At 34.8% G+C, this 24,492-nt stretch overlaps 1 protein-coding gene across 24 annotated transcripts in view; it reads right to left on the bottom strand.

Moving 5' to 3' along the window:
- Nucleotides 1-24,492, bottom strand: part of LOC144971304 (uncharacterized) — a 118,145-nt gene that overhangs the window by 17,491 nt on the left and 76,162 nt on the right. For 18 of the 24 annotated variants that reach the window (XM_078911929.1, XM_078911928.1, XM_078911932.1 and 15 more), the window contains 6 exons: nucleotides 13,610-13,685; nucleotides 11,539-11,577; nucleotides 4,502-4,586; nucleotides 3,261-3,516; nucleotides 1,620-2,103; nucleotides 479-546 (listed from right to left, as the gene is read on the bottom strand). In XM_078911929.1, coding sequence (XP_078768055.1) covers nucleotides 479-546; nucleotides 1,620-2,103; nucleotides 3,261-3,516; nucleotides 4,502-4,586; nucleotides 11,539-11,577; nucleotides 13,610-13,685 — 1,008 coding nt within the window. The remainder of the gene's footprint in view (nucleotides 1-478; nucleotides 547-1,619; nucleotides 2,104-3,260; nucleotides 3,517-4,501; nucleotides 4,587-11,538; nucleotides 11,578-13,609; nucleotides 13,686-24,492) is intronic. The other 6 variants (XM_078911937.1, XM_078911935.1, XM_078911933.1 and 3 more) reach the window with 1 other exon arrangement.

Genomic DNA, 24,492 nt, shown 5'->3' with positions numbered 1-24,492 from the left:
GGAGGAAATCATATAGATAACTATATACACAATATCATTAAAAATCAAAGGGCATGAGTAGAAAATATACAGTGTTTCATTTTGACACACCTAACCATTAAAACTTGACGTTTCAAAATGCTATATTCAAACGTTTAACACTAACACACATAATACTCCCTCCCACAAAACTCAAGCATCAGCAACTCACATTACAATCACTAATATCAACATAGGAACATTTCAATATATCATTCACTGGTTTACATAATTCATAAGAAATGAAAGTTAAAACATTAATAGTATTCAATTCTTTTTACCCTTTATCAAAACAGAGCATTTGCGTTTTCATTACTATCACATTCATCAACATTGGCAATACATAAAAAAAAAGGGGGGGGGGGGGGGGGGAAGAGTGTCCGACTACGAAAGGAGAAAAAAAGAATATTAAAATTATATCAAATATTGATGAAAAAAAACCAAGACTAAAATTGCTTACCTAGCTTTCCCGTGGAGCATCCGCTATCTGAACCATCTTGGCTGTTGAAGGAAAATCTGTCTTTTTTCCTGAAAACGGGAAGAAAAGTAAAACTTGTCAGTATTAAAAAGATTTCAAGTAAACCTTTGAAAAACTGATTGAGAGACATACTTTAAAAAATGGAAAATATTGATTGTAAGAACATTGACTTTTGACTTTTCCCAAGAATGATTAGACAGATCAATTATTAAAGAATATATATATTAATACCTAGCTGCTCCGCCCGCTGCCATGTAATCAACCCCAATTGTCATCAACTTATGGGTGAAATGGAATTTGACAGCAGAGTGAGAGAAAGACAGAGACTAGATCCTACTTGCAGAAAATTTTTGTCTCTTCATGGAAATCGACAAAGACCTGCTAATCAGCTGCAAATTAATATGAGACCCCCCCCCCCCCCCCCCCCCCTTAAAAAATAAATAAATAATAAATAATAAATAAAATTTAAAAAAGAACCAGATGTAAAGAAAGAAAAGTGAAACAACTTAAACTTGAAGTAAATCATGATTAGCAAATAGTGGGAAGCTTTACTTTGTCAAAAAGAATTTTATGTTTTGAGCAGGAAAGTGTAAAAGAAACAAAAAACTAAACAAATTTTTAACAGATTTCAATTATAACAAACAAAAAAATCAAATCAATGGAGCTTTGTTTCAAATATTGATCATGTCAAGTCTGCAAAAAGATTATTGTACAAACCTTATTAAAAAATATGTCTACTCCCGTATTGCAAAGGTGATGAGAGTTTTATTTGGTAAATCGACAAGTTCACTCAAATTCCTAAGGCTGTGCAATTAAGTGGAGTGACTTCTACAAACCTATTCAAAAGATATATTTTTACTCTTCTAATCTTAAATGAGATGAGTGTTTCATTGATTACATCAACACAATCATTTAAATTCTGAAGTGCGATTAAGTGAAGTGAGTTGTACAATTCTTTTCAAAAATGAGTTGTACAAAACCTATTAAAAAATATCTTTATACTCCCTTACCTCCGTGGCGATGAAAGTTTCTTTTGTGAAATCGACACATTCATCATTCCTAAGACTGTGATTATGTGAAGTGACTTGTACAAACCTATTTTTAAAAATACATTTTTACTCACTTATCTCCAATATGATGAGAATTTCGTTTGTTAGCAGGAGGTGACACTGGCACAATGGTATCCAGATTAATTCCAAGTGTGGTTTTGCCAGACAGGGTAGCATTGCGGGGAGGCAATGGTGGAGAGTTTTCAGCAACTTGTGCTAAATTACGTGAAGATCGTGGAGGGAGTGGAGGAGGAGGGGGTACCGATGACTGTGATGATGATGAAGATGATGGTGGTGGTGGTGGTGGCACTGAGGGTGGTAAGTCATCCGAACTGGATTCTGTAACAATAATAGTGTTAGAAGACATGGTATTGCCTTCATTAATGTTATTGCTGCTTATGTTATCTGTTGTGTTATTCTGGATGTGGACTCCTCCACTGTTATTTCTTACAAATCTACCGCTACTTCTTTCACTGCTGGTACGAGACAAGGTTTCTATGGCTTCTTCATCTGTATCATCTAATATCTCACCCTCTGAGTCTGTCGCAATGGCGACCACTGAAATACAAAAAGGAAAAGAAATTATCTTACTATGACTTAAAACAAAATCTAAGAGAAGCATGGGAATAAAATTAAAATTAAATTTAACATGACCATACAGATTTTTTTCGATACAGTGAATTAGCATTAGCTTGTAAAAAGATAGACAACATTAGATCATTTCTTGACAATACAAAATGTGGGTTTAGGGTTAACACTGACTTGCAGAGCTCAACCCAGTTTATTTCAAGAATTTTTTCTGATCATTGGTTGTGACTGGGTAGCAGCTGGCTCTTATATTATCTAGAACTGGTGCAAAAAACATTGAAAGATTATCAGATTCTTTCACAACCATTTCTTTTCTAACAGAGACAACAATGATACTAGCTAAGTACTCAATTCCAAATTTGACAAGGGATTGATCAGGACACTAGGTAAAGCATTCAGACCAATCTAATGCAAAATCTTGAAAATGATATAAATTAACTATGCCTAAAATTCAAAGATGGCGAGAAAACAGAAACAAATGCTTGTGGTGGTTACAAGAAGGAAACATTCATGGTTTGGACATTTGGTCAGGCACAACAGTGTGTGCCGGACAATTATGTAAGGCACGGTGAAAGGTCAACACAGAAGTGGAAGACAAAAGAAAATGAGCCAGGACATCGATGAGTGGACAAATTTGACGTTATTTAAGTTGACTGAGAAGGCCAATGACCGAGTTAAGCAGGGCCAGATTGTGAAGGCTGCATCAGACAAGCTCCCCACCCCCCTCAACAACCATCCGATCATGGGAATGAGTGAGTGAAACTTTATTGTCCCTGACAGCCCGGCAATATAAGTCACTATCTTTGTTACTTTGTCAACAACAACAAAATCATGGACATTCATTGCTGTGAATGCATAAACATTGTGTGGGCTTGATAGGCCTATCTCAAAAAATTCTGCGAGAGAGTTTTAAAATATTAAACCAATTTTTAAGTTATACCTTTTTGGAGGACGACCCTCATAGGCACTTTATTTATTTTTGAAAATTGTAAATAATTTCATGATATTATGATTTGACGATAGTAAGTTGAGAAAATTACAAATTGAACAGTTTAAAAGTATATAGTAAAATTCAATGGATAAGTAATGGATCATTTTTAATACTGTGTTCAAATTAGTTAATATACCTGATTCAACAGGAGGATTAGACTTTTTCTTCTTGTCTTTGTGACCTTTGGAGTTGACAAATATTTTCTTTAATTTGTGAGTTAAAGTTTTATTCTTTGGGTTACCCCCACCACGCCCTGCCTCTTTTGAAAATGCTTCAAGGTCTTCGTAGGTCTCTCCGCCTTCGTCGTAATCTTGGCCAACGTCTTCGTAATCAGTGCCAGAACTACTGCCTGCTCCGTCTTCATCCCAACCGTTTTCACCATCAGAGTGGATCTGAAAAACAGACGTTTTTAAACAATAACTGGCAAAAGAAAGTTATTATTAAAATTTTGAAATCCCGAATGAAATGTTATATATATCATAATACATGTCAAGAATTATTCATCAGTATATTTAGAGAAAACATAACTTAATTGCAGTGCGCTTTTATTAATTTTTGTTTGTTTGAAGTATAACACATAATGGAGGTTTCTGAACAATTAAGAGGATATTGATTTAAGACTTAAAGCCTTCCGCTTTGATGTAATTTGGATTTGCAGCTTCGGCCATTCCTCTTATTCTTGTGGTGAAGATTCTCCAATTGTCTCTGTCTTGTGCCTATTTATCTGATGTTTGATAACTCCCAGTGATGTTAATCTGGTTTTCTTATTAAGTTGTTTCAAATCATTATCGAGAGAAAGAGGTAATGTTGTTGTTGGTCGTCCCCTAGCTAAGAGAATATACAAAGGCTTAAATACACAACTGTAATAAGGTATGAGGTAACTTAATCTTTTTTTTTTCAAAGTCGAACAGTAAAAATGTATTGTATGTAGGTCATAAATGTCTTTGCTTTGGAGTAAAAATAAAGTGGGAGGTAATTTTACAAAGTCCTTGATGTTTAACAATGACAGAATCTGACATTCTACCCAGATTGCTGATTATGACCGCATTATTTAGAACATAATCATAGTCAGTTTAATATCATGAAAATCAATCTTTGCATCCAGCTGACACTTGCAATGAGATACAGGAGGTTAATTTTTAACAAAACCGTACACCATCATGTTTGTCATTGGAAACCTGAACACACCTCAATGACTTTCTCTATGTGAGATATTAACTTGCCTTTACCCTTTTGCCAATGGTATAAAGTGACAATATTATTGACACTTGGCGTGAAAGAATATAATATCTTATTTCATTATCTCTCAACTCATTTCACAGTCCAGTGATTAAGTTTCCCCACCGTTCCTTTTATACCAAATATAACAAAATTTACCACAATTTCTTGATCCGAATCCTCTGTCGGTTTTGCCTGGCTTGCAACAATTTCCTCTCGTCTTTTCTTACCACCTTTCTGTTTCCTGAATATAACAAGGGTGAAAGGAATAATAACAACCGTCAATTTTGTTATTATAAGAGGAGTGAAAAAGAATATAAATGAAACAAAACCACTTTCACAATGAACAAATAGCAATAGAAAAACCAGAACACAACATTCATCTAATCCAATTTCTTTTTATCATATCATTTTAAAGATATCACATGCACAAGTTAAGTTATGTCTATTTAAAGATCTCGTTAAAACTAGCCTGAATACCCCGAGTATTTTAATCTACTGCCCTATTAGAAAACAGATGCAAGCTGTATAGTTTATCGCACCTGTAAGGCGGGAGTGGTGTGTTGATAAGGTCTGTTGCTGGTATGTACATAAAATGTGATTCTCTGCGTGAGTGGTAACTGAACTGACGTAGTGTAAGCATTCATTCCGATGGCCTCAATCAATTAACCGTAAGACAGGTAATGGTGCCTAGTGTGCAATGCTCTGATGACCTACAGAATTTGCTATAGATTTTCAACTGGAATGATTAATGACTTCAACTTAATGTCAAGATGTATTTGGCCGTTCATTACTGATGAGGAATAAGACTAAGTGGCTCATTTAGGAAAAGTTATACAGTATGTTTATCCCTGTCCTTTGACTTGATGTATGTGTGTGTATGTGTGTGTGTGTGTGTGTGTGTGTGTGTGTTTGCATGAAAGAGCGAGTGGGTGTGTCTGCCTGTGTGTGTTTGTGTGTAAGTGTGTGTGTGGGGGGAGAGAGAGTGTGTTGTGTGTGTGCGCGCGCGCTTGTGAAGTATACAGGACTTTTCAGCTTAACGACAATGGGGCCATCACATATCCGTTATCACACACATATACACACACTCCCGCATAGAGCACTCAATGAAAAAAAATGTTTTAGTGACACGTGTAAAATCATTTTTGAGTTATACAAATGTCACAGGATATTGAATAGTTAAAAACAAAGCAGCTATTTGTTTTTATTTTTGTGTTTTGTTAATTTTTTTTCCGTTTTGTTTTTGATGTTTTAAAAAATAATAATTTTGTTTTGTTTTGTTCAAGATGAAGTTCCAAATTTAAAGAACAATGTTATTGTAGACCATTTTATATATATACCACAGACAAACATTTAACGGCCCAAATGTATAACATTTCATTTATCTGACACTAAGAACAAAACTTCCACTGATAATAATAATAGTTCCGCATATAACGTGAAATTCAGTACGTTTTGGGTTTTTTACGCTAAACCAGATCAAAGACACATCTTTCTTTTATAATCTAGTAAAACAGTTGACATGAAAGGTGCAAGTGTAAACATGTTTAAACTTCTGTTAATGTTTCATTTTATATGTTATTATAATCTACACTGTGAAAAAATAGGCAAGATAAGTCTGGTTTAGAGTCAAGCTTAAGAAAGCAAATAAATTTTATTATAAATAATTTTTAAGCATATGATGTAAAAGGCATTCTGTTGGTTTGGTTATTAAGACCATACCAGAGAGAAATAATCCCATAATCACCTATGTCCTCCCCAAAAAATTGTACTGCCATCATTATCAACTATGATACATGAACACATTCACCGTAACCTGCTTTATAAATATCAACAATAGCACATTCACCTCCACCACTACTACTTTCTTCACCATCACCACCACCACAGAAACAATAACAAGAACAAGAACAGCAGCAACAAGAACTACAACAAAAACCACAACGATACCAGCGATAAGCGTGTTTTATCTCCTGTTAAATGTAACGATCGCTACATCGTGATCATTGTCATTAAGCAGATAATGTATAAAAATTATTACTAAATGAAACAAATATTTATCCAAGCTGTTTAACCAAAAGTCTGAGTAACAGTTAAAGAAATGCTACTGTGATTAGATCAGTCATATTTATTTAGGATCTACTCGTAATGTCGTCTTACACATTTCGAATATGTTGTGGTAGGTAATAATGGCATGAGAGTTTACAAACACGAACAGCTTATCAAATTTGATCCTTAACTTATACACAACCTTACACTATACAATTCAGGGATGCCCTTTGCTAAAAAAAAAAAGCCTGAAATTTTTTCTTGTAAAAAGCATATGAAAATATTTCGTGCAAAGCTTCCTTGCTATCACCCTTTAATTCATAGAAAAGGATACGAATCCATCTAGTTTCCTCTTAACTGTTGCCTTTTAACAACCAATGCCTTCATCTTTAAAAAAAAAAAAATAAACTCCCCAATACTGACCAAGATCAGTCCGATATTTCAAAACCCCGGTTTTCCGACTTCAGCCGGAAAAAGGGAATCCCTGAGCATTTATTTCACTTCCAATACATTCCTTATTCATGTACATTTAAATAAAAATGATGAGTTGCCATTTCATGACAGATTAGCAGATAATTTCCATGTTTTATTCAAACATCAAAAATTACATGCGTGTTTGGTGAGTTTTTATAACGACTCAACCCAATTGATGTTTTTAATTTTTTTTTTTAAAGTTCGTTCATGAATATTCCGCTGTAATGCGAAACAAACATCAAACCAAGTAAAACTAAAAGTTACAATAACAAAATACAGTCAATGTAAAATATCGGGAAAGAACAACAGGGCGATAATGGTTTCGATTAGGAATCAATTTTATGGTTTTACAAGCGTCAGGAAAATTATACGATTGTGTAATTTTGATATGTTATGAGGAAAAAAATCCCAACAATAACCGCCTCAAAAAAAAAAAAAAAAAAAAAAAAAAAAAAAAAAAAAAAAAAATGACAAAACAACCCCCCCCCCCCCCCCCCTTCTGTAAAAATAAACATACAAAATAAAACAGCAAAAACAATAACATCAACAACTAAAACTAAAACTTTTGATTTAAATAATGCTTATTTGTTCATGTCTGAATCTGTTCAAGCTACTTTCAAAATGGCCTGAAGGTACGCGTAGTAAATGGAGAGATAACACTCATTGAAAAACAAGTGTGCCCTTGGGTAAGAGACTTATCATAAATTAAAATCAATATTCCTCTTATTGGTGGGATGTAAATGAAAACCTGGCTGAGGATGTTCTTAGGGTGGAAAATAGTTACTCTATTGTGAACTTTTATTACTTAAGAATTACATTGTAGATGAAACTCCCTAGCTATGGTCTTATCCATTCTTATACATTCGTATACATTAGTGAAAAGTTGTGTAGTTGTTTTTCTTTTTTTTTCTTTCCTTGGTGACTTAAAAAAACCATTAATAATAATTTATGTTGCAATCAAAAAATTAATTGTTATAATATTATGAATTCTTTGTAAGAAATCTGATACTTCAATGTTATCATTAATAATAATAATAATAATAATAATAATAATAATAATAATAATAATAATAATAATAATAATAATAATAATAATAATAATAATAATAATAATTTGACGATTGTGACCCACTGCCCCAAAGCGGTATGATGTCGTCGAGTTTAGAAGCTGGAAATTGAATGTTTCACTGCCGTCTGTCTGGATATAAGTGATGTATTATTTTAATTTTTTTAATTTTTGAAGAAGAGTTTTGAGCCCGAAACGTTCCGTGTTTCGTATTTGTTCTTTTTCAATGCAGTTAAATTCATTTTTCTACATTACTTTTTAAAAATGTTTTTAGTTTTAATGAGAAGAATGAGCATCGATTCCTATAGAGAGAATGAAATTGACGTCACTCAGCTCTGTGTAATTGTTTTTAGACAGCCATTTTAATGATCAGTTGTCATAATTAAATTCTATCAATCAGACAATAAACGTTTGAGGTTACAAACAGTTTTGTGTGTTGGTACTTTTTATCTGGCTGGCGGATGTCGTGAGTTTATTTAGCCAAATAAATAGCATCAATATTGTGAAAAACTTAAATCTCATAATTCTGATTATTCAAACTTAAAACTCTCCTTTCGACAGAATGCCAAACTGAGGCGACGGGTCACAAATGTAACCATTGACAGTTAAAAAACGACGCTTAAAATATACAACGTTTATTATGGCAAAAATTAATTCCACCGACCATTTTTTTTCCCCATACAAAGTCGGTTAGCCAGGGGCAAATCATTTGGGAATTCTCAATGATCGGGGAAGGGAGAAAAAAAGGAAACCTCTTGGAGGGCGTCCTTCACCCTTTAATCTAGCTGTCAATTTGACACGAACAGTGGTTTGATCTCACCCAACTTCTGAGGTGAATATTTGATCCTTCGTCGGACTTATGTTTAATCGACAGAAAACAAGGAGGGGGGGGGGGGAATATAATAAGAATGATATATAATAACTAGACATGAAAAGGATAGGGGGATAGATGGACCATAGAGAGAGAGAGAGAGAGAGAGAGAGAGAGAGAGAGAGAGAGAGAGAAAGAAAGAGAGAGAGATAGACAGACAGATAGATAGATAGATAGATAGAGAGAGAGAGAGAGAGAGAGAGAGAGAGAGAGAGAGAAGGGGGGGGGGGTTAGAGGGGAAGTAAATAATAAACATCGCACTGTATAGAGCTTTTTTCTCTGGTTTTATTAGCATGCTCCGATCGCTTTACGTAAACAGTGTGGCAGAAGAGAGAAAACAAAACAAAACATACAATCCGAATTAGAAATTAAAAGTGAGACTTTTAACTGTGTGAGGATAAGAATGCGTAATATTAATGCAGCAGTTGTTGAATTTGAAATGGCGAGTGCACTATGGGAAAAAATATAAAACTTGAGATATATAAATATAAATAAATAAATAAATAAATAAATAAATAAATAAATAAACAATGAATGAATTAATAAATTAAATTATTAATAAAATGTAAAAATAAAATAACTCAGCAATTGAAGCAAGTCTATAATGTTTAAAAAGAATAACTACAGCAAATTACAAGCAGTGAGATAGACATAGTTGTTGTTTTATAAGTAGCTTAAAATAAAGCAAATGAGGTCTGACACGATCTTAAGGGACAAATAATGACCGGAGAACAAACTAATGCATAACTTTCGAATAACTCTTCAATATCGTTTAATAGACAGTTTGCCAAATGCCAAAAAAAAAACCCCCAAAAAAATTTAAAAAAAAAAACCCCAAAAAAATAAAAAAAAAAAACCAGAAAAAAAAAAACAGAGGGGTATGGGGATTGGTGATTGTGGTGGTAAGGGGGGGGGGGGGGGGGGGGTTGGCTGCTACAAGTAAATTTTAATAAATTAATATAGCCGAGGAATGCAGAGTGGTGAAACTGTTTGTTTACTTTGTTTTTTTTAAAAAGAAGGTGCTGAGACTATATCATAATAATGGGGGGTATCAGGCTGGTTACATGGGAGTTATGCATGAAAGTCACATTAAATGCGCATTCATCCAACAAAAATAATTGAATAGATAAATAAACAAATTAATGAATAAAATATATAAATATATAAATAACAACAACAATAGCATGTGCTATGTCCGACGTGCACATATATGCAGGTCAGATATTCAAACGCAATTATGGGCCTGATTTAACATGGTTGTAATGGGCAATATTATGCGTCATTTTTTGAGATTTCCTTTACAACAATGAGCCCATAATAAATTGGGTTATCAGACCTGCAAATAAGTGCACGTCGGCTGTGTTCATTAATTACAATGATAAACTTGAGAGGCTGACTGCATTTCATAGATCAATAAATTTAATGTCATAATAACTACTAAGAATATCGCTGTGTCTGCAGGGAATCTGAGCAATTTTCTTGTATTACTATCAACTTCAATATATTTATTCTTATATCATTATATTATTCATACGTGGTTACATGACATGTAGGTAGGGGTGTTTTATATTATTAGATTATAACCCGCTAAAGAATTGGAAAACGCTCAGAGACAAATAGGCTAACAACGGCAAGCTTGTCATCTAGTGGCATGACACTTAAGTTTAGGGCCTGAGAGTGCCGAGTTATTGTGAGCGATGCAAAGTTAATTCTTTGGAAAAGGCACTTTACTCATATTTTCTCATCATACGCAAGAGTAAAATGAGTACCTGGAAAGTTACAGCGTCAGTCGTATCTCGTTCTACGTGGTTAACAACTGCTGTTCTGTCGTCCCCTTGTAAGGCGATGTAAGTAGATTTAATGGATATTGTTCAATAATATAAAAGGTCGCGTTTTGTTTAGGGTGCCGGTTTAAAAAAAAATAAAAAAATCTTGTAATCGATCGCATCAAATGTAAACAATATATAGCTTGTTCCTGTATTGCGGGTATATCATGCGCGCACTTCTTGTTGATCTAAATGCAGTGAAAATAAATTTTGTTATTTGTGGAAAATATAATCAGATCTTTAGCTTTCTGAATCTGTATCTAGACCTTAAAAGTATTCCTCAAAAGTTTTTTTTTTTAAAGGGAATTGACTGTTTTGGGTCTAAACCCTTCTCCAACCAACAACAAAGCAACAAACATTTGCTACAATATGGCTGAAGAAGCGCTTAAGTGTCAAACAATCATTGGTCCTTAGAGAATTAATAAGAACCCACTAAATGCTCATTTTTGTTCAATAACCTCGTAAATTTAATTCGGCGCGTTTTGTTACTTAAATGTAAGAAAATAAAAAGAAGAAGAATATAACATCAAATGTGAGTAAGTTCTTCTACGCTATGAATTATATATAGATAAATAATTGATATTTACATCTTTACATGTTTTTGGGCGTTTTCAAATTTTATTGGGTGATGTGATTAAAGAAAAAAAAAAGAAAAAAAGTGTGATTTCCAATGGAAAAAGGTCCATAATAACTGTCTCAATTGGTTCAACTAGTATTTTTGTTTCTATTGGTTTTCTGATAAAAGAATACACATTTTAAGAAACTAATTGTATTAACATAAGAAATATTTGTACAATATGAAGGAAAGATAATGTCAAGCACATGCGTCTCCAAGAATCGAATCTGTCAAGCATGTTATCAATACAAATACAATTCTTATCATCAATGCATCTGTGATTAAAACACTCACAATTTACTCAGAGCAAACTTTTTCAAATTTCTCATGGGGCTGTGGATGGGGTGTTATGAACAAACATTAAACATAATACAACATTATTGAATTTGCAACAAAAAAATTAAAGCACATTCAAGAAAAAGGAGGGGAGGGGGGGGGGGGCGTAAAAAGAGAACCGTAACAATTAAGATAATTATTAAAACCAACAAAACTACCGATGTATGCGGTTATCAATTTCAAACATAAAAAGTTAAGGGCACTGGTAGGAATCGACATCAGATTTATGTTTCAAATCTCTCAGTTCGTGATCATTCATACGAATGCGAAGATTGTGGAATATTAAGTAGAGTATTTTCATCACTCATTTCATTCAACGTGCACATACGCACATGTATATCTAATAAATTAACCACATTTATGTGTCTTCTCCTGATTCTCGTCCTCCTCATCCTCCTTCCCATCTTTTCCTTCTCTGCCCCCCTCCCCCTTCTCAATGCTTAATATTATCATAAAAATATTCATTAATTCATTCATCCATCCATTCATTCATTCATTCCTCTAACTATTGATTTATAATATCTATTTCTATCCACTGACATATCCCCCTTGATTTCACACACTATCGTAAGCAACATTTGATCCTGTTTAATGATAAAAAAATATATTGTGTAATACATTTTGTAACTCTTTTTAAAACAACTGGAAATAATTGGTGGTTCTGGGCGGATAAATCGCTATTTTAGCACATGTGATTTAAGTATAATCCTTAATTACTAAGCACTGTGCCGTTACTTATTTTTTTCCTGAAGTGACACAGCATTTGAAACGTGTAGCTTACGATAATACGTCAAATCAATGACGATTGTTTATTGATTGATATCACTTATTTATTGTGTTTATATATTCACCATTCATTCATTTATTTCATCTGCACTATAAAAGACTTGCAATTAATGAAAGCCATAAATATTTCGAGCCTGACTGCTCTGTCACAGTAAGAGCAAAACAGAACATGCACACGGCACGTATAGAATTTATGGAACATTTACACCACTGCAATATGTAATTACAAACATAATCAAAATACAATAATATATATATATATATTATTGTATGTATATATATATATATATATATAATATATACATATATATGTATACATACATATACATGTATACATATATATATACATACATATATATATCATATATATATATATATATATATATATATATATATATATATATATATATATATATATATATATTGTATTTTGATTATGTATATATAAAACATAGGTACGGTACACAGCATTAAATTTAAGGTGAAGTTAGTGTTGATGAATTCCATCCCATGCATTTATACGTTAGTTGGATTTTAATGGATGCCTTAAATGAAAATAAATGGGTGAAGGAGAAAATTTACGTTTTTAAGGAGTTAATGAAGATGGTGATGTTCACAATTTTCCATCAGTATCACCAAATTATATTGCATTTACAAAAAAAAAAAATACAAAACAAAAAATAAAGAAAAATAAAAACCAACAAAACAACAAAACAAGAAAACAAAATAAAAATTGTAGAGCCACCAGAATGTATATTTGAAAGGGCAGTCTAGTGTTCTATTTACATCTTTTATATTAACATTGGAATTTTTTTTTTTTTTTTTTTTTTTGTAAAATAAATATTATTATTATTCCCGTGCCTATGATATGTTATGGCAGCTGAGATAAATCACTCATTATAGCAATCCTTACAGCCCAACTTATGAAGGTAGCTAAATGTAGATGTTTGGATTAGAAAGGCAAAGCATCTTGCCACAAGAGGGTCGGAGAACTGATGGTGGCTTATAAGCAGTTGGGTGACCCCAGTCTGTTTTGTTCACATTTAAATGGGAGACGGTGGAGCAACCGTCCTTTACCAGTTAAGTATCAATTAGTACCGCTGGGCACTGTGAAGTTTAAAAAGGCTAGCAGCAAATAGCACGAGCCAACCCAAAGCAGCTGTATGGAAGGAAGGGATGGTGTTTGAATCACAAACGCATTATGTAATAAGGTCGAATAAACGTCTCTGGTCACTGTTCTTACCTATATACGCCTAGTCGTCTGCCCGGTGTCTTGCCGGTATCGATTCCATCTTGTTCTGGTTCTTGAACAACAGGTTCTGTTGGAAAGATTAATATTTTAAAAAGAACAAACATTAATTTGTAATTCTACCCTTTATCATTTTTAATGATTTCTGTTTTTGTTTTTTTCATTTTTGTTTTGTTTGTTTGTTTGTTTTTGCTTTTGTTTTGTTTTTCTTGTTTTGTGGCGAATATTCCATGCCATCGTTTAAAAACGCTACAACGAGAAATTTAAAAAAAGTAAACCAAATATTGATTTAAAAAATAGTTATAATAATTTTTAAAAGAGCAATCATGACCAAGATGGGGACGAATGGATCGAGACAAATTTTACCATTATTGCATACAAATGTCGCTTCGTGTGATGTTTCATTTCGCAGTGCTTAGGGAAAAAAAATCTAGCTCTAATTCCTGTGACTGAATCTCTTCAATAAGGAATAGTTAATACACACACACACACACACACACACACACACACACACACACACACACACAATTACAGAGCTGGGGGGGGGGTGTAGGGAAAGAGAGAAAGAGATAGGGAGGGGGGACGGAGAGAGAGAGAGAGAGAGAGAGCGAGGGAGAGAAAGAGAGAAAGAGAAAGAGAGAGAAGGAAAGAGAAGAGAGATTGAGAGAGAGAAAGAGAAAGAGAGAGAGAGAGGAGAGAGAGAGAGGGAGAAAGAGATAGATAGAGAGAGAGACACACACACACACACACACAGAGAGAGAGAGAGAGAGAGAGAGAGAGAGAGAGAGAGAGAGAGAGAGAGGGAGAGGGAAGACCTTTATATTGAACTGAACCAATAAAGGGAAAGCAGCAAGGAATGAGACACGGAGATTAAGATAGCCAAGGTAAATAAGAGGCCTTAATTTATTATGGTTCTGACTGGGGTTAATGTTTTTTATAGTGTGAATTGTCACGCACAAACTGGAATTTCTGATTAAAAGAACACGATTTTTGCTAGACTATAACAAACGTGACAACTAGAGAAATGGGGAAGAAAGTTCACGACGTCACACCTTCTACTTTTCCGGTTCCAAATTCCTTAGAAGTGTGTATGTAGGTTACACATTGAATCATGAGGTGGCATAACTATTTTAGCAGCAGGATGTGTAGGCAGATTCTAGGGATTACGGGACGTAAAAGAGCGAGGATGGATGGTCCCAGAGTATATTAAGACTACCCCCCCCCCCCCCAAAAAAAAAATAAGACTAGATAATAAGATGCCATCACTCTGAAAACAGAAGATCATTTATTTACACAAGGTGTGTACTCAGTCCTCCGAAAGAGTGGATTTACACGTCCTATGAGACTGGAACCAGTTTTTTTTAAATTTTACATCACATTTTTGTTCCCTATTACTATTATGGAACAGATTCAAATTCAATCCTTTCGGGCAATGAGTTGAAAATTCCAAGTTTTAAGTTAAAGATCCCCGTTCGATACATCATCTACAATGTTCTCGGTGAAATACAATCGGGGCGGATCCCTCGTTGGCGTATGCAATCGGGTTATGGGAAAGAGCATTAAAAGATCCAATGTCAACCTGGGTCTCTCCACCGGTATCTTAACGCATGACCGTCTTAAGCGAAGGCTAGTGGATTTGGCTACTACGCCATAAAATCAGCGACGTATTGGGGAGCATAAGGTCTTATTATTACTATTATTATTATTATCATCATTATTTATTATTAATTATTATTATTATTATTATTATTATTTATTATTATTATTATTATTATTATTATTATTATTATTATTATTATTATTATTATTATTATTATTATTTATTATTATTATTATTATTATTATTATTATTATTATTATTATTATTATTATATTATTATTATTATTATTGGAGATCTCGCAATGATTGAGGGGAAATGAAGGCTATTACGAACAGGCAGTGAACTATATTACTTATTATACTATTGTGGAATTAACATTGATCGAGACGGATAAATAATCTAATTCAAAAGACTGTCACAATGTGGAATAATCTAAAGTTTGAGATAAAAATTTATAATTCAATAATTTTAAGAATGCCATTGATAAAGAGCTTACCAATTTGTCACAACGGAGAAGTTTTCTTGTGATTTTGTTTGTTTGCCTGTTTAGTTTTGTATTTGTATTTTTCTTTCTTGTTTTCCCCCTCTCCCGCCGCCTTTTATGAGTGAAGTCACTAACTACATCGATTAACGTGAACTAGGTCGGGTACGGGATTGACTCATGACGCATTCGATCCAAAGCAAAGTCATGCAGTGACGGCGTTTACCTCATAAAAACAAACACAAATTATAACCACCACCAGTGAGATTGAGGTTTCATATTTCCACTGAAGGTGTCGCGGGCGGGGTTGAATCATTTGGAGATAATAGAGATTTCTCAAGCCCGTATGCTCATCGTTGACAGAAAAAACAAAACAAAACAACCACCCTCCACAAAATAATAACAAAAATTTAAAAATAAAACAAGACAAAACAAACTAAAATATAAACAAGAAAAAAAAAAGAACGACAGGAATAGTGTTTTTAAAATAAACATGCTTTGTTGCAGAATTAAGCCCGACTTTTCAAGCGGTATTCGGGCAATAATTAATACTATTTGTGACCCATTTTTAAAAACCCGATACTTAAAATTCAATTTTAATCTTTACTTATGAATAAATGTGAGTCAAGCTTAATGCTTTTATCTGTGAGAATTAGTTTTGTATCTTACACTTCAGAACACTTAAATGTCCTTATATTCTGACCATTTTTCTTCCCAACTCGATCATTCCGACTTCAGGTTGACGCGGTGGACAAACATTTGACCGTTCTTGCAACGACTATTCCATGCAACAAAATTGATAGATAATTAATCAACAAAGAAATAAATGTACCCAGAGAGCTCTCTGGCGTATCTATAGTTCTTTGTCTCTCTCAGGCATGAGACAATATGTGATCGTCTAGTAGATCACTTGAATCACACATAAGGACCTGGTTCAAGCCCGCGTCCTGTAAAGTAATTTCCCCTTTGTATTATCATGTAATGTGATTTAATTTTCGTTTTTGAAAGTTGTTTTTTTTTTTTGTTTGTTTATTTTGTTTGTTTTGTTTTGTTTGTTTGTTGTTTCTTTATCCCCCCCCCCCCTTTCTCCCACCCCTGCCTCCTATAATGATTGGGGCAATGGATCCAATGTATCTACGTATTATAGATAGACGACCCATTAACCATAGTGCAGCCCCCGCCGCTCTCTATTTATGGGAGACAAGCATATTATATTATAGTGCTATCCGATCAAAGCAACAAATACCTGGATACAACAATCCGTCTAAATATGAGCTTTTATGGCTTTTAAGGCTTCTCTGTCGTACTCTGGAAAACCCCATATTTTAACATTTGGCCAGAAAACTCGTCCTTCAAATATCGATCGATTTAAATGACCCGCATCTTGGCAACAACAAAAAAAAAAACCCTCTCAAACCTGGGACTTCGCGAAGTTTTTTGACAAGATTAGGGTCATTTAAATCGATCGATATTTGAAGGACGAATTTTCTGGCCAAATGTTGAAATATTATGTGTTTTTCCAGATTACGGCAGTTCTACCGTTATCACTATGACATATAAACAGGTTTGATGAGTATTATTTTTAATTTTAAAGTGAAAGCAGCCCACGGTATACTCTCGTTATTATTTCAAATGACCAGAAAAAAAAAGAAACAAATAAAAATATTTTAAAAATAGAAGAAAAAACAATAAAAATCGCGCTCACCTGCCAGGCGGAGTTGTCGTACCAATAAGGTCGCAGGTTCAAACCCCACCACCGCCGCGAAAAAATTTTTTATTCTCTATTGTCTTCTGGCACTTTTCTACTCACTTCATATCTTGTTGTTACCAACATAAGTGCCTGCTCCACTCACTTTTCTGAATTAAAAATTCAGGCCAAAATGTAAAAGGTACTTTATTAGATTACGGCAAAAGAATACTGGTAAGTTTCCTCGGAGGCTTTGGTGTTTCTTATTATAAAGTCATTTATCGATTTATGTTTAAAAAGAAAAGAAAAACACTTTTAAAGTAGAAATTTTGCATACCCACGATGGGTAAGTCACCTGCATCATCATCATCATCATGATCATAATCATAACCGCCAGTAGAAACAACCGTCTGCGCAGAAACAGCATTTAAAGTAACAACTAGCAATGCCCTCTCTTCCCTGTTATTAGCGAAGAAATCGGGAGACTTAAACCACTGCACTTTGACAGCAATCCGGTTCCATGATTGCAGTACCTTGAGAGTCTCTTGAGCTGTCTTTAGGACCTTAGACTAAAGATTGATGGAGATTTCTGCATCTCAGAGCCCCGGTTTCCTTGTAGGATTGGCATGTCTTTGCAATAAGAAGCATGCATCGATAACATTGTCTCTTACAGGATGAGAGATGGAGAAGAGAGAAAGAGAAAGAGAGAGAGAGAGAGAGAGAGAGAGAGAGAGAGAGAGAGAGAGAGAGAGAGAGATATATATAGAGAGAGAGAGAGAGAGAGGGGGGGCGGGGCGGGATGGATGAAGTAAATCAAAATATATTGAAGGACAAGTGGATATGCATCAAGAAAACACTCACGAAAACATAAGTATGATTGTTGTTCTTTTTAAAAAATATTGTCTTTAAAAAAATATAAAAATAACAGCATCCTTTGGTTGTATCGTAACCTCCAAAATAACGACTGCCATCGTGTAGTTATTAAATTATAAATCATTTGTGATTTATGTGGCATTTCTTGGACTCCATTTCAGTTGTGTTGTCAAGCAAGCGGCAGAATATCAAGTTGAATACATTTTTTTTTAAATGGAAGCGAACGCAAAACTGTTTCTAAAGAATACAAACATACAAAAATAAATAGCCTCACTCGAATCACTCAATGCAACATAAAATCTCTTGTGGAAATTCGATTTTTCATTCAATATGTTTCCTTAGAAAACCAAGAATGAACAATTTCGAAATTTTCATGATATTTCAAAAGGTAAAAAGAAATTTCTTTCCGATTATTTTGTTCAACAACCGTGTTCAGAGAGAGAGAGAGGGAGAGAGAGAGAGAGAGAGAGAGAGAGAGAGAGAGAGAGAGAGAGAGAGGAGAGAGAGAGGGTGGGGGTGGGAGGAGAGAGAGAGAGAGAGAGAGAGAGAGAGAGAGAGGGGGGGGGGCACATAAGTACTTTCAAAAAGATACCTTTACAATCGATAGAAAGATTATATATCATTTTTAAATATTAACAGACAGCTACAGAAGAGAAACCATTCGTTCGATGTGCATATCATAGCAACTATTTCAAAAAAGTAAATAAGTGCAAGTGATGGATAAATTTCAAGTTTATGGTTTTTGTGAATGCTTGCATAAAGCTGCCGCCATCACTTTTAACATAACATGTGGAGAATGAGTAATACATGATCTGATTATTTTGTGCCCATGTCATGTCTTTATCTTTTCAACAAACGAATGTGAAATTTAGACGAGCAATAAAACGCCAGTAAATCTGCGTTATAACCATATAGATAATGACACTAAAATTATTATGTCCAAAGCTGGGCCCATCACCATATGAAAAAAAAGACAGCAATAATATACTAACTGAAAATTAACGAGAGAGAGAGAGAGAGAGAGAGAGAGAGAGAGAGAGAGAGAGAGAGAGAGAGAGAGAGAATTCGTAATAAGACTGGTAATGAAATTTTGATCGAACAATGCTGAAATACTGAGATAAAAGCGCATTGTAATATTTTCCCATAAATACGGGTAAGTTGGGATCAAATCTCAACTGTCAACTGTTGTGAAAGTGAAGCATCGTTGTTGTTGTTTTACTTTGTTTATTCATTTGTGGTTTGCTTCTTTTTTTAATCCTCAAGTAAGAAGACAACGTTGACAGTATTGTCCGATTACTTTTTGAATTTAGCTACAAAACGAGAAACAGTACTAGTGAGCTGTACCGATGCCAACATGAAAATTGGTTCTATGCGTTGACTTTAAAAAAATCATAACAATGCCAGCCGGATATTCCGTAACAACACACAAAACTATGTGTAACCTTAAACGTTTATGGTCTAATACAATTTACAATGAGACGTGCATTCTCATAAAAATGGCTGACAAAAACAATAACAAAGAGCTGAGTGAGGTCAATTTCGTTCTAGATATCTATTTTTTATTTTGATTTGTGCGAGAATGTAAAAGTGGGACTTAATGATATTCAGTTATAAATAAGTCTGAAATAATCCATTCAAAAAAATTACCTTTAGTGTAGGTGGAATTAGGAAATTTTTCTTTGTTTATCATTTATTCGAAGTGGCATTTGCCACCGAGGTCAAAATAATAATTTTTAAAATTCCATTTCATTGTGCACCGAAATTAACCACCTTCAGTACATGTCTACCAACCGGTATATTGGCTGTCCAGTTTGGGAGCACTGATCACAATGTTTAGGGGGCCCTACTAGCTCAATTTGTAGAGCACTCGTTTCACACGCAAAGGGACCAAGATCGGCCCCAAGTGAAGTCGATTTTTTTAACTGACCCCCCTGTCCGCCCAACAGTGACTTAGTCGCTGGATCTGGTAGATCTGGCGGCGAGTACCTTGCGATAGACAAGCGTCCTATCCAAAGAGTAGCGGTTCTGTAGGCCTAATGGCTCTGAAGGACTATTTTTACTTAAATCACAATGTTTTGACATAGTAATGCATTAAATTGCATTTTGCAGATTAAGATAACAAAGGGTTCGAACCAGCAGGTGAAAGATGTAGGGCGACAAAATGAGAATCAAATAGGCATGCGGTGGGCAGCGGGATCATTGATATTGATGGGAACAGCCTTGACACCATGTTTTTGACCCAAGGGTAACCTGAATGGAGTGATCACCACACACACACACACACACACACACACACACACACACACCTCTCTCTCTCTCTCTCTCTCTCTCTCTCTCTCTCTCTCTTTCTCTCTCTCTCTCTCTTCCCCCTCCCATCTGATCGGCGCCATGCATGTTGATCGATGTACAAAGCGTGATGAACGACGAAGGTTAGGGGGCGAGGAGGAGGATGAGGACATAATTTTGTGCGACAGTGATTGGCAAGGCCTTTGCGAATTGAGGGAATGGGTGTGCATTAAAACAATAACGGTCGTGCAATAACAGAGGCCTGTTGGAAGCGACATGACTTTGTTTCATGCTCGCTATAGAATGTAGATATTTTAAAAATTATTCTTATTTGGAGGGGGGGGGGGGGGGGGGTGGCAGATAATGCCATACTTTTATTATTTGTGACCAGTCGTTTTAAAACGGTATTAAGTTCGTGTAAACCAGAAGCTTAAAAAAAAGATTTTAGAGTTAAGACTTACAAGAGATGTGAAATCAGTTTTTGTCGGTTTGGGAAATTGCATTCACTTTCCTCAACAAAACAAAAAGACATTCTTAGTCTATATTTATTTATTCTTTTTACTATAAGTTCTATTCTGAGTATCTGATCCAAACTGATTATATAATAACATATTGAGGCAATTGCTCACAAATAAGCAAATTGGTAGGCAATCTACTATAAAAGGCGGAGGAGTGTTGTTTGATCATCAATCAATATTTTGACCAGTTTGTAAAATGATCATACCCTCGTATTTAAACTCAATACTTACATTAACCCTCTTCTGTCCCTTCCTAAGTCTGACCTGTTTCGTTTGTCGATCTCCTTCCGTCTTCTGATCTATGTTTTCGAAATAAACACCCTGTCCTTTTAGACTCTCAAGGGACTCCCTCTATAAATATCATCTTTTATTAACGAAGCGGGTGTCCGGTCCTACGGGGATTTTTTTCCTAATCTTGCTCAAAGGACCAGATGAATTCTATCCAAATTGCTTTCTGCCAACTTAGTCTTAAATTCTGGTAGACCCGAGCTCCTAGTTTCCTGGAATTTTTATTTATTGTGTATCGATGTTTGAATGGCACTTGCTCCTATTTAAAATTATATAGGCGCCAAGGAATAGGGAGATGTATGTATTTATATAATATTTTTCACAAATTACATCTGACTGTTTCCTTTTGGGCTAACGATCCCAGCTATGGTCTTTCAATACACAAAGTCACATGAAAGGGGACAACAGATATTTTAGACAAAGGGGGAGATATACATTACAACATCCACTGCTGATAAGCCATATAGCTATGTAAACTATATGTTTCTCTTTAATCGCGATTAAAATATCGCGATGATCACCTTCACCTATATCAGAATCAGTATCGTAATAATTTATCGTCATCCTCATAATCGTTATTGTCGAATCCCCTATTCCACCATTAATAAATAACATCTGTCCTTACGAATGCCATTTTTGATCTTTTCCCTTTTGACAAGCCTACTATCCTCCCTTTATTTTTTACTTGCGCTGAAAGGATCTTAACGTATCGCAATCGCCGCAAAACTCATCAAAACTAACGACGAACATAATCATGAGATACGAGGTTGTCCTTCCTTCAGACTTCAGAGCCATGTTGTCGGCCCATCGAGTCCGAATAATCCACCGTGTCAATAGCGTCGGACAAAAGCAATTGCTTGTAACCCTTTAGATAGGACACCTGGGACTATAAGTGGAACTCTCACTCCGTCCATATAATGTATGACTGTTTCATTAGAAGGGTACCCCGGTTGTAGCTACCAGGACTACCAGACCATCAGCAGTATCAAATCTAGTTTTCCCCTCCAACGACCTCCTACGATCGGTAGAAATAAGCTATGATAGAGTCAGTAAAATGGAGAGGATGGAGGGACGGACAGAGACGATAATATGGAGGTTGTCTCGTGGGTGATGGGGGATTATCAAATCACACAAATGGACGATACTGATAAAGAAGGATAAGAAGGGGGCACGCGGGATCTCTCTCTCTCTCTCTCTCTCTCTCTCTCTCTCTATCAATGTCCTTCCCCCCACCTCTATCTTTCTCCCACTCTCTCTCTCTCTCTCTCTCTCTCTCTCTCTCTCTCTCTCATTATCTGTCTCATCTCATGAGAAGAAAGATAACGAGGGCAAAGGGGAGGAATGAGAAAAATAGAAATAGAGAGAGAGAGAGAGAGTGCACACTCGAGAGAGATAGAGATAGATAGATAGATAGAGAGAGAGAGAGAGAGAGAGATAGATAGATAGATAGATAGATCGAGAGAGAGAGAGAGAGAGAGAAGAGAGAGAGGAGGAGAGAGAGAGAGAGAGAGAGAGAGAGAGAGAGAGAGAGCCAGTAATCGAAAATGATAAAATGTAAAATGGAACTTGGTAATAGGAGAATAACTTTGATAAAAGGTAGTCTGAGTAAGGGAATTAATCGACTCTCGCTGGTAAAAAAAATAATCATTGTGTGTGTGTATGGGAAAGGGGTGGGGGGGGGGGGGGGGGTTGAGTGGATAAGTGTGTTCTAAAAACTATTTATTTGTGATCAATAATCCCTTCTGGTAGCATTTCCCATTACTCATTCTATAAAAGTGAAATAAAGATTGGTAATACATACGAACGACGAGAAGAAATACGAGCTTCAAGTCCATACGAAAAACAGACTATTATTTTGTATTATTTAAAAAAAAAAAATTTTTTAAATTATAGATTAACTTTCCCATATTTCAAAATCACATTCCTCATAGTCCATGTGTATCAGCATAACTTAATAGATCATCTACAATTGTAATATTTAATTTTCTTAAATTTGATATATTGAATTATCTTAACATTCTCATGTCAACTATGCCTAGTAAGCGCCATTGTACACGCTCTGTAAATTGTATTATTTATTTATTTATTTATTTATTTTAATGTAGACAAATTAATGCAGGGAAAATTGAGGGGGGAAATTGGTCGGGTTTTAAGACCAAATGGACTATCCTGTATTATATATTTAAAATATTTTTTCAACAAATTTACTTAAACGCCAATCTCCATCATATTAGATCTCTTTTATTTAAAGAACATTCATTTTAAAGATTTTTTTTGAATGAGGGGAAATAGAGAACACACGGGACGAGTTTGAAAAAAAAAAAAAATTACGGATTGGCCGATTTGTCCTTAATTCAGTAATCTCTGGATGATAGCACGCCAAATTCCAGCTCACTCTGCAATATGACACCCTGGAGTTGGGTGATCGAATTTTATACTGTTATATGTCATTACCGCCAAAGAGCATAGAATTTCGGCACGTTCGGATTCTAGCACGCTTTTTCGCGTCTCCCGAGCGCGTGCTAAAATCCAGCGAGTACTGTACCGTCCAATTTGGTTTGGTTAATTAAGCCCATAACGATTTGGGTTATCGTACCTGTAACTTTAATGAGTGCACGTCGGTTGGTATCAATTTAGAACGATCGTTATATTATGGTCAGTCAAATTCCATTTAAAAAATGGAAGCGGACACTCAAATTCCAACTTCAACTTCACACTGATGTACATGTTTGAGTATTATAAAAACCTATTACTTTTACCAAAGAATTGTTCGTTTAATCAGATTAGAAAGGTAGTGTAGTGACCTACCACGGGTCAATCTGACTTTATGTCGGAGTGAACCGGATGAAAAAGGATTGTGTTCCAAGTTCCAGTTTCAGGTAAAAATAATAGAAATTTAGAAATTAGATTTTTTATTAATTAAAAAAAAAATACAAAATTTCTCCATAAAGACATTTATTTTAACTCAAACTTTACGAGTTAAGCCTAAAGTTCAATTTCATGAATTAGGTCCAGTCCGACATAATACCGTTTTGAAACGGTGGATCGCAATTGACGTGCCCTTATTTACAGGTCTAATAATCGAACGCAATTATGGATTTGCTTTAGTTTAACATTGTTGTAATGTACATTATTTTGCGTCG

This window comes from Berghia stephanieae, chromosome 4 (assembly GCF_034508935.2).
Source record: "Berghia stephanieae isolate SIO BIC M18660-M18661 chromosome 4, UCSD_Bste_1.3, whole genome shotgun sequence".
Lineage (NCBI taxonomy): Eukaryota > Metazoa > Mollusca > Gastropoda > Nudibranchia > Aeolidiidae > Berghia > Berghia stephanieae.
This window is presented reverse-complemented; position numbering and strand designations above follow the sequence as displayed.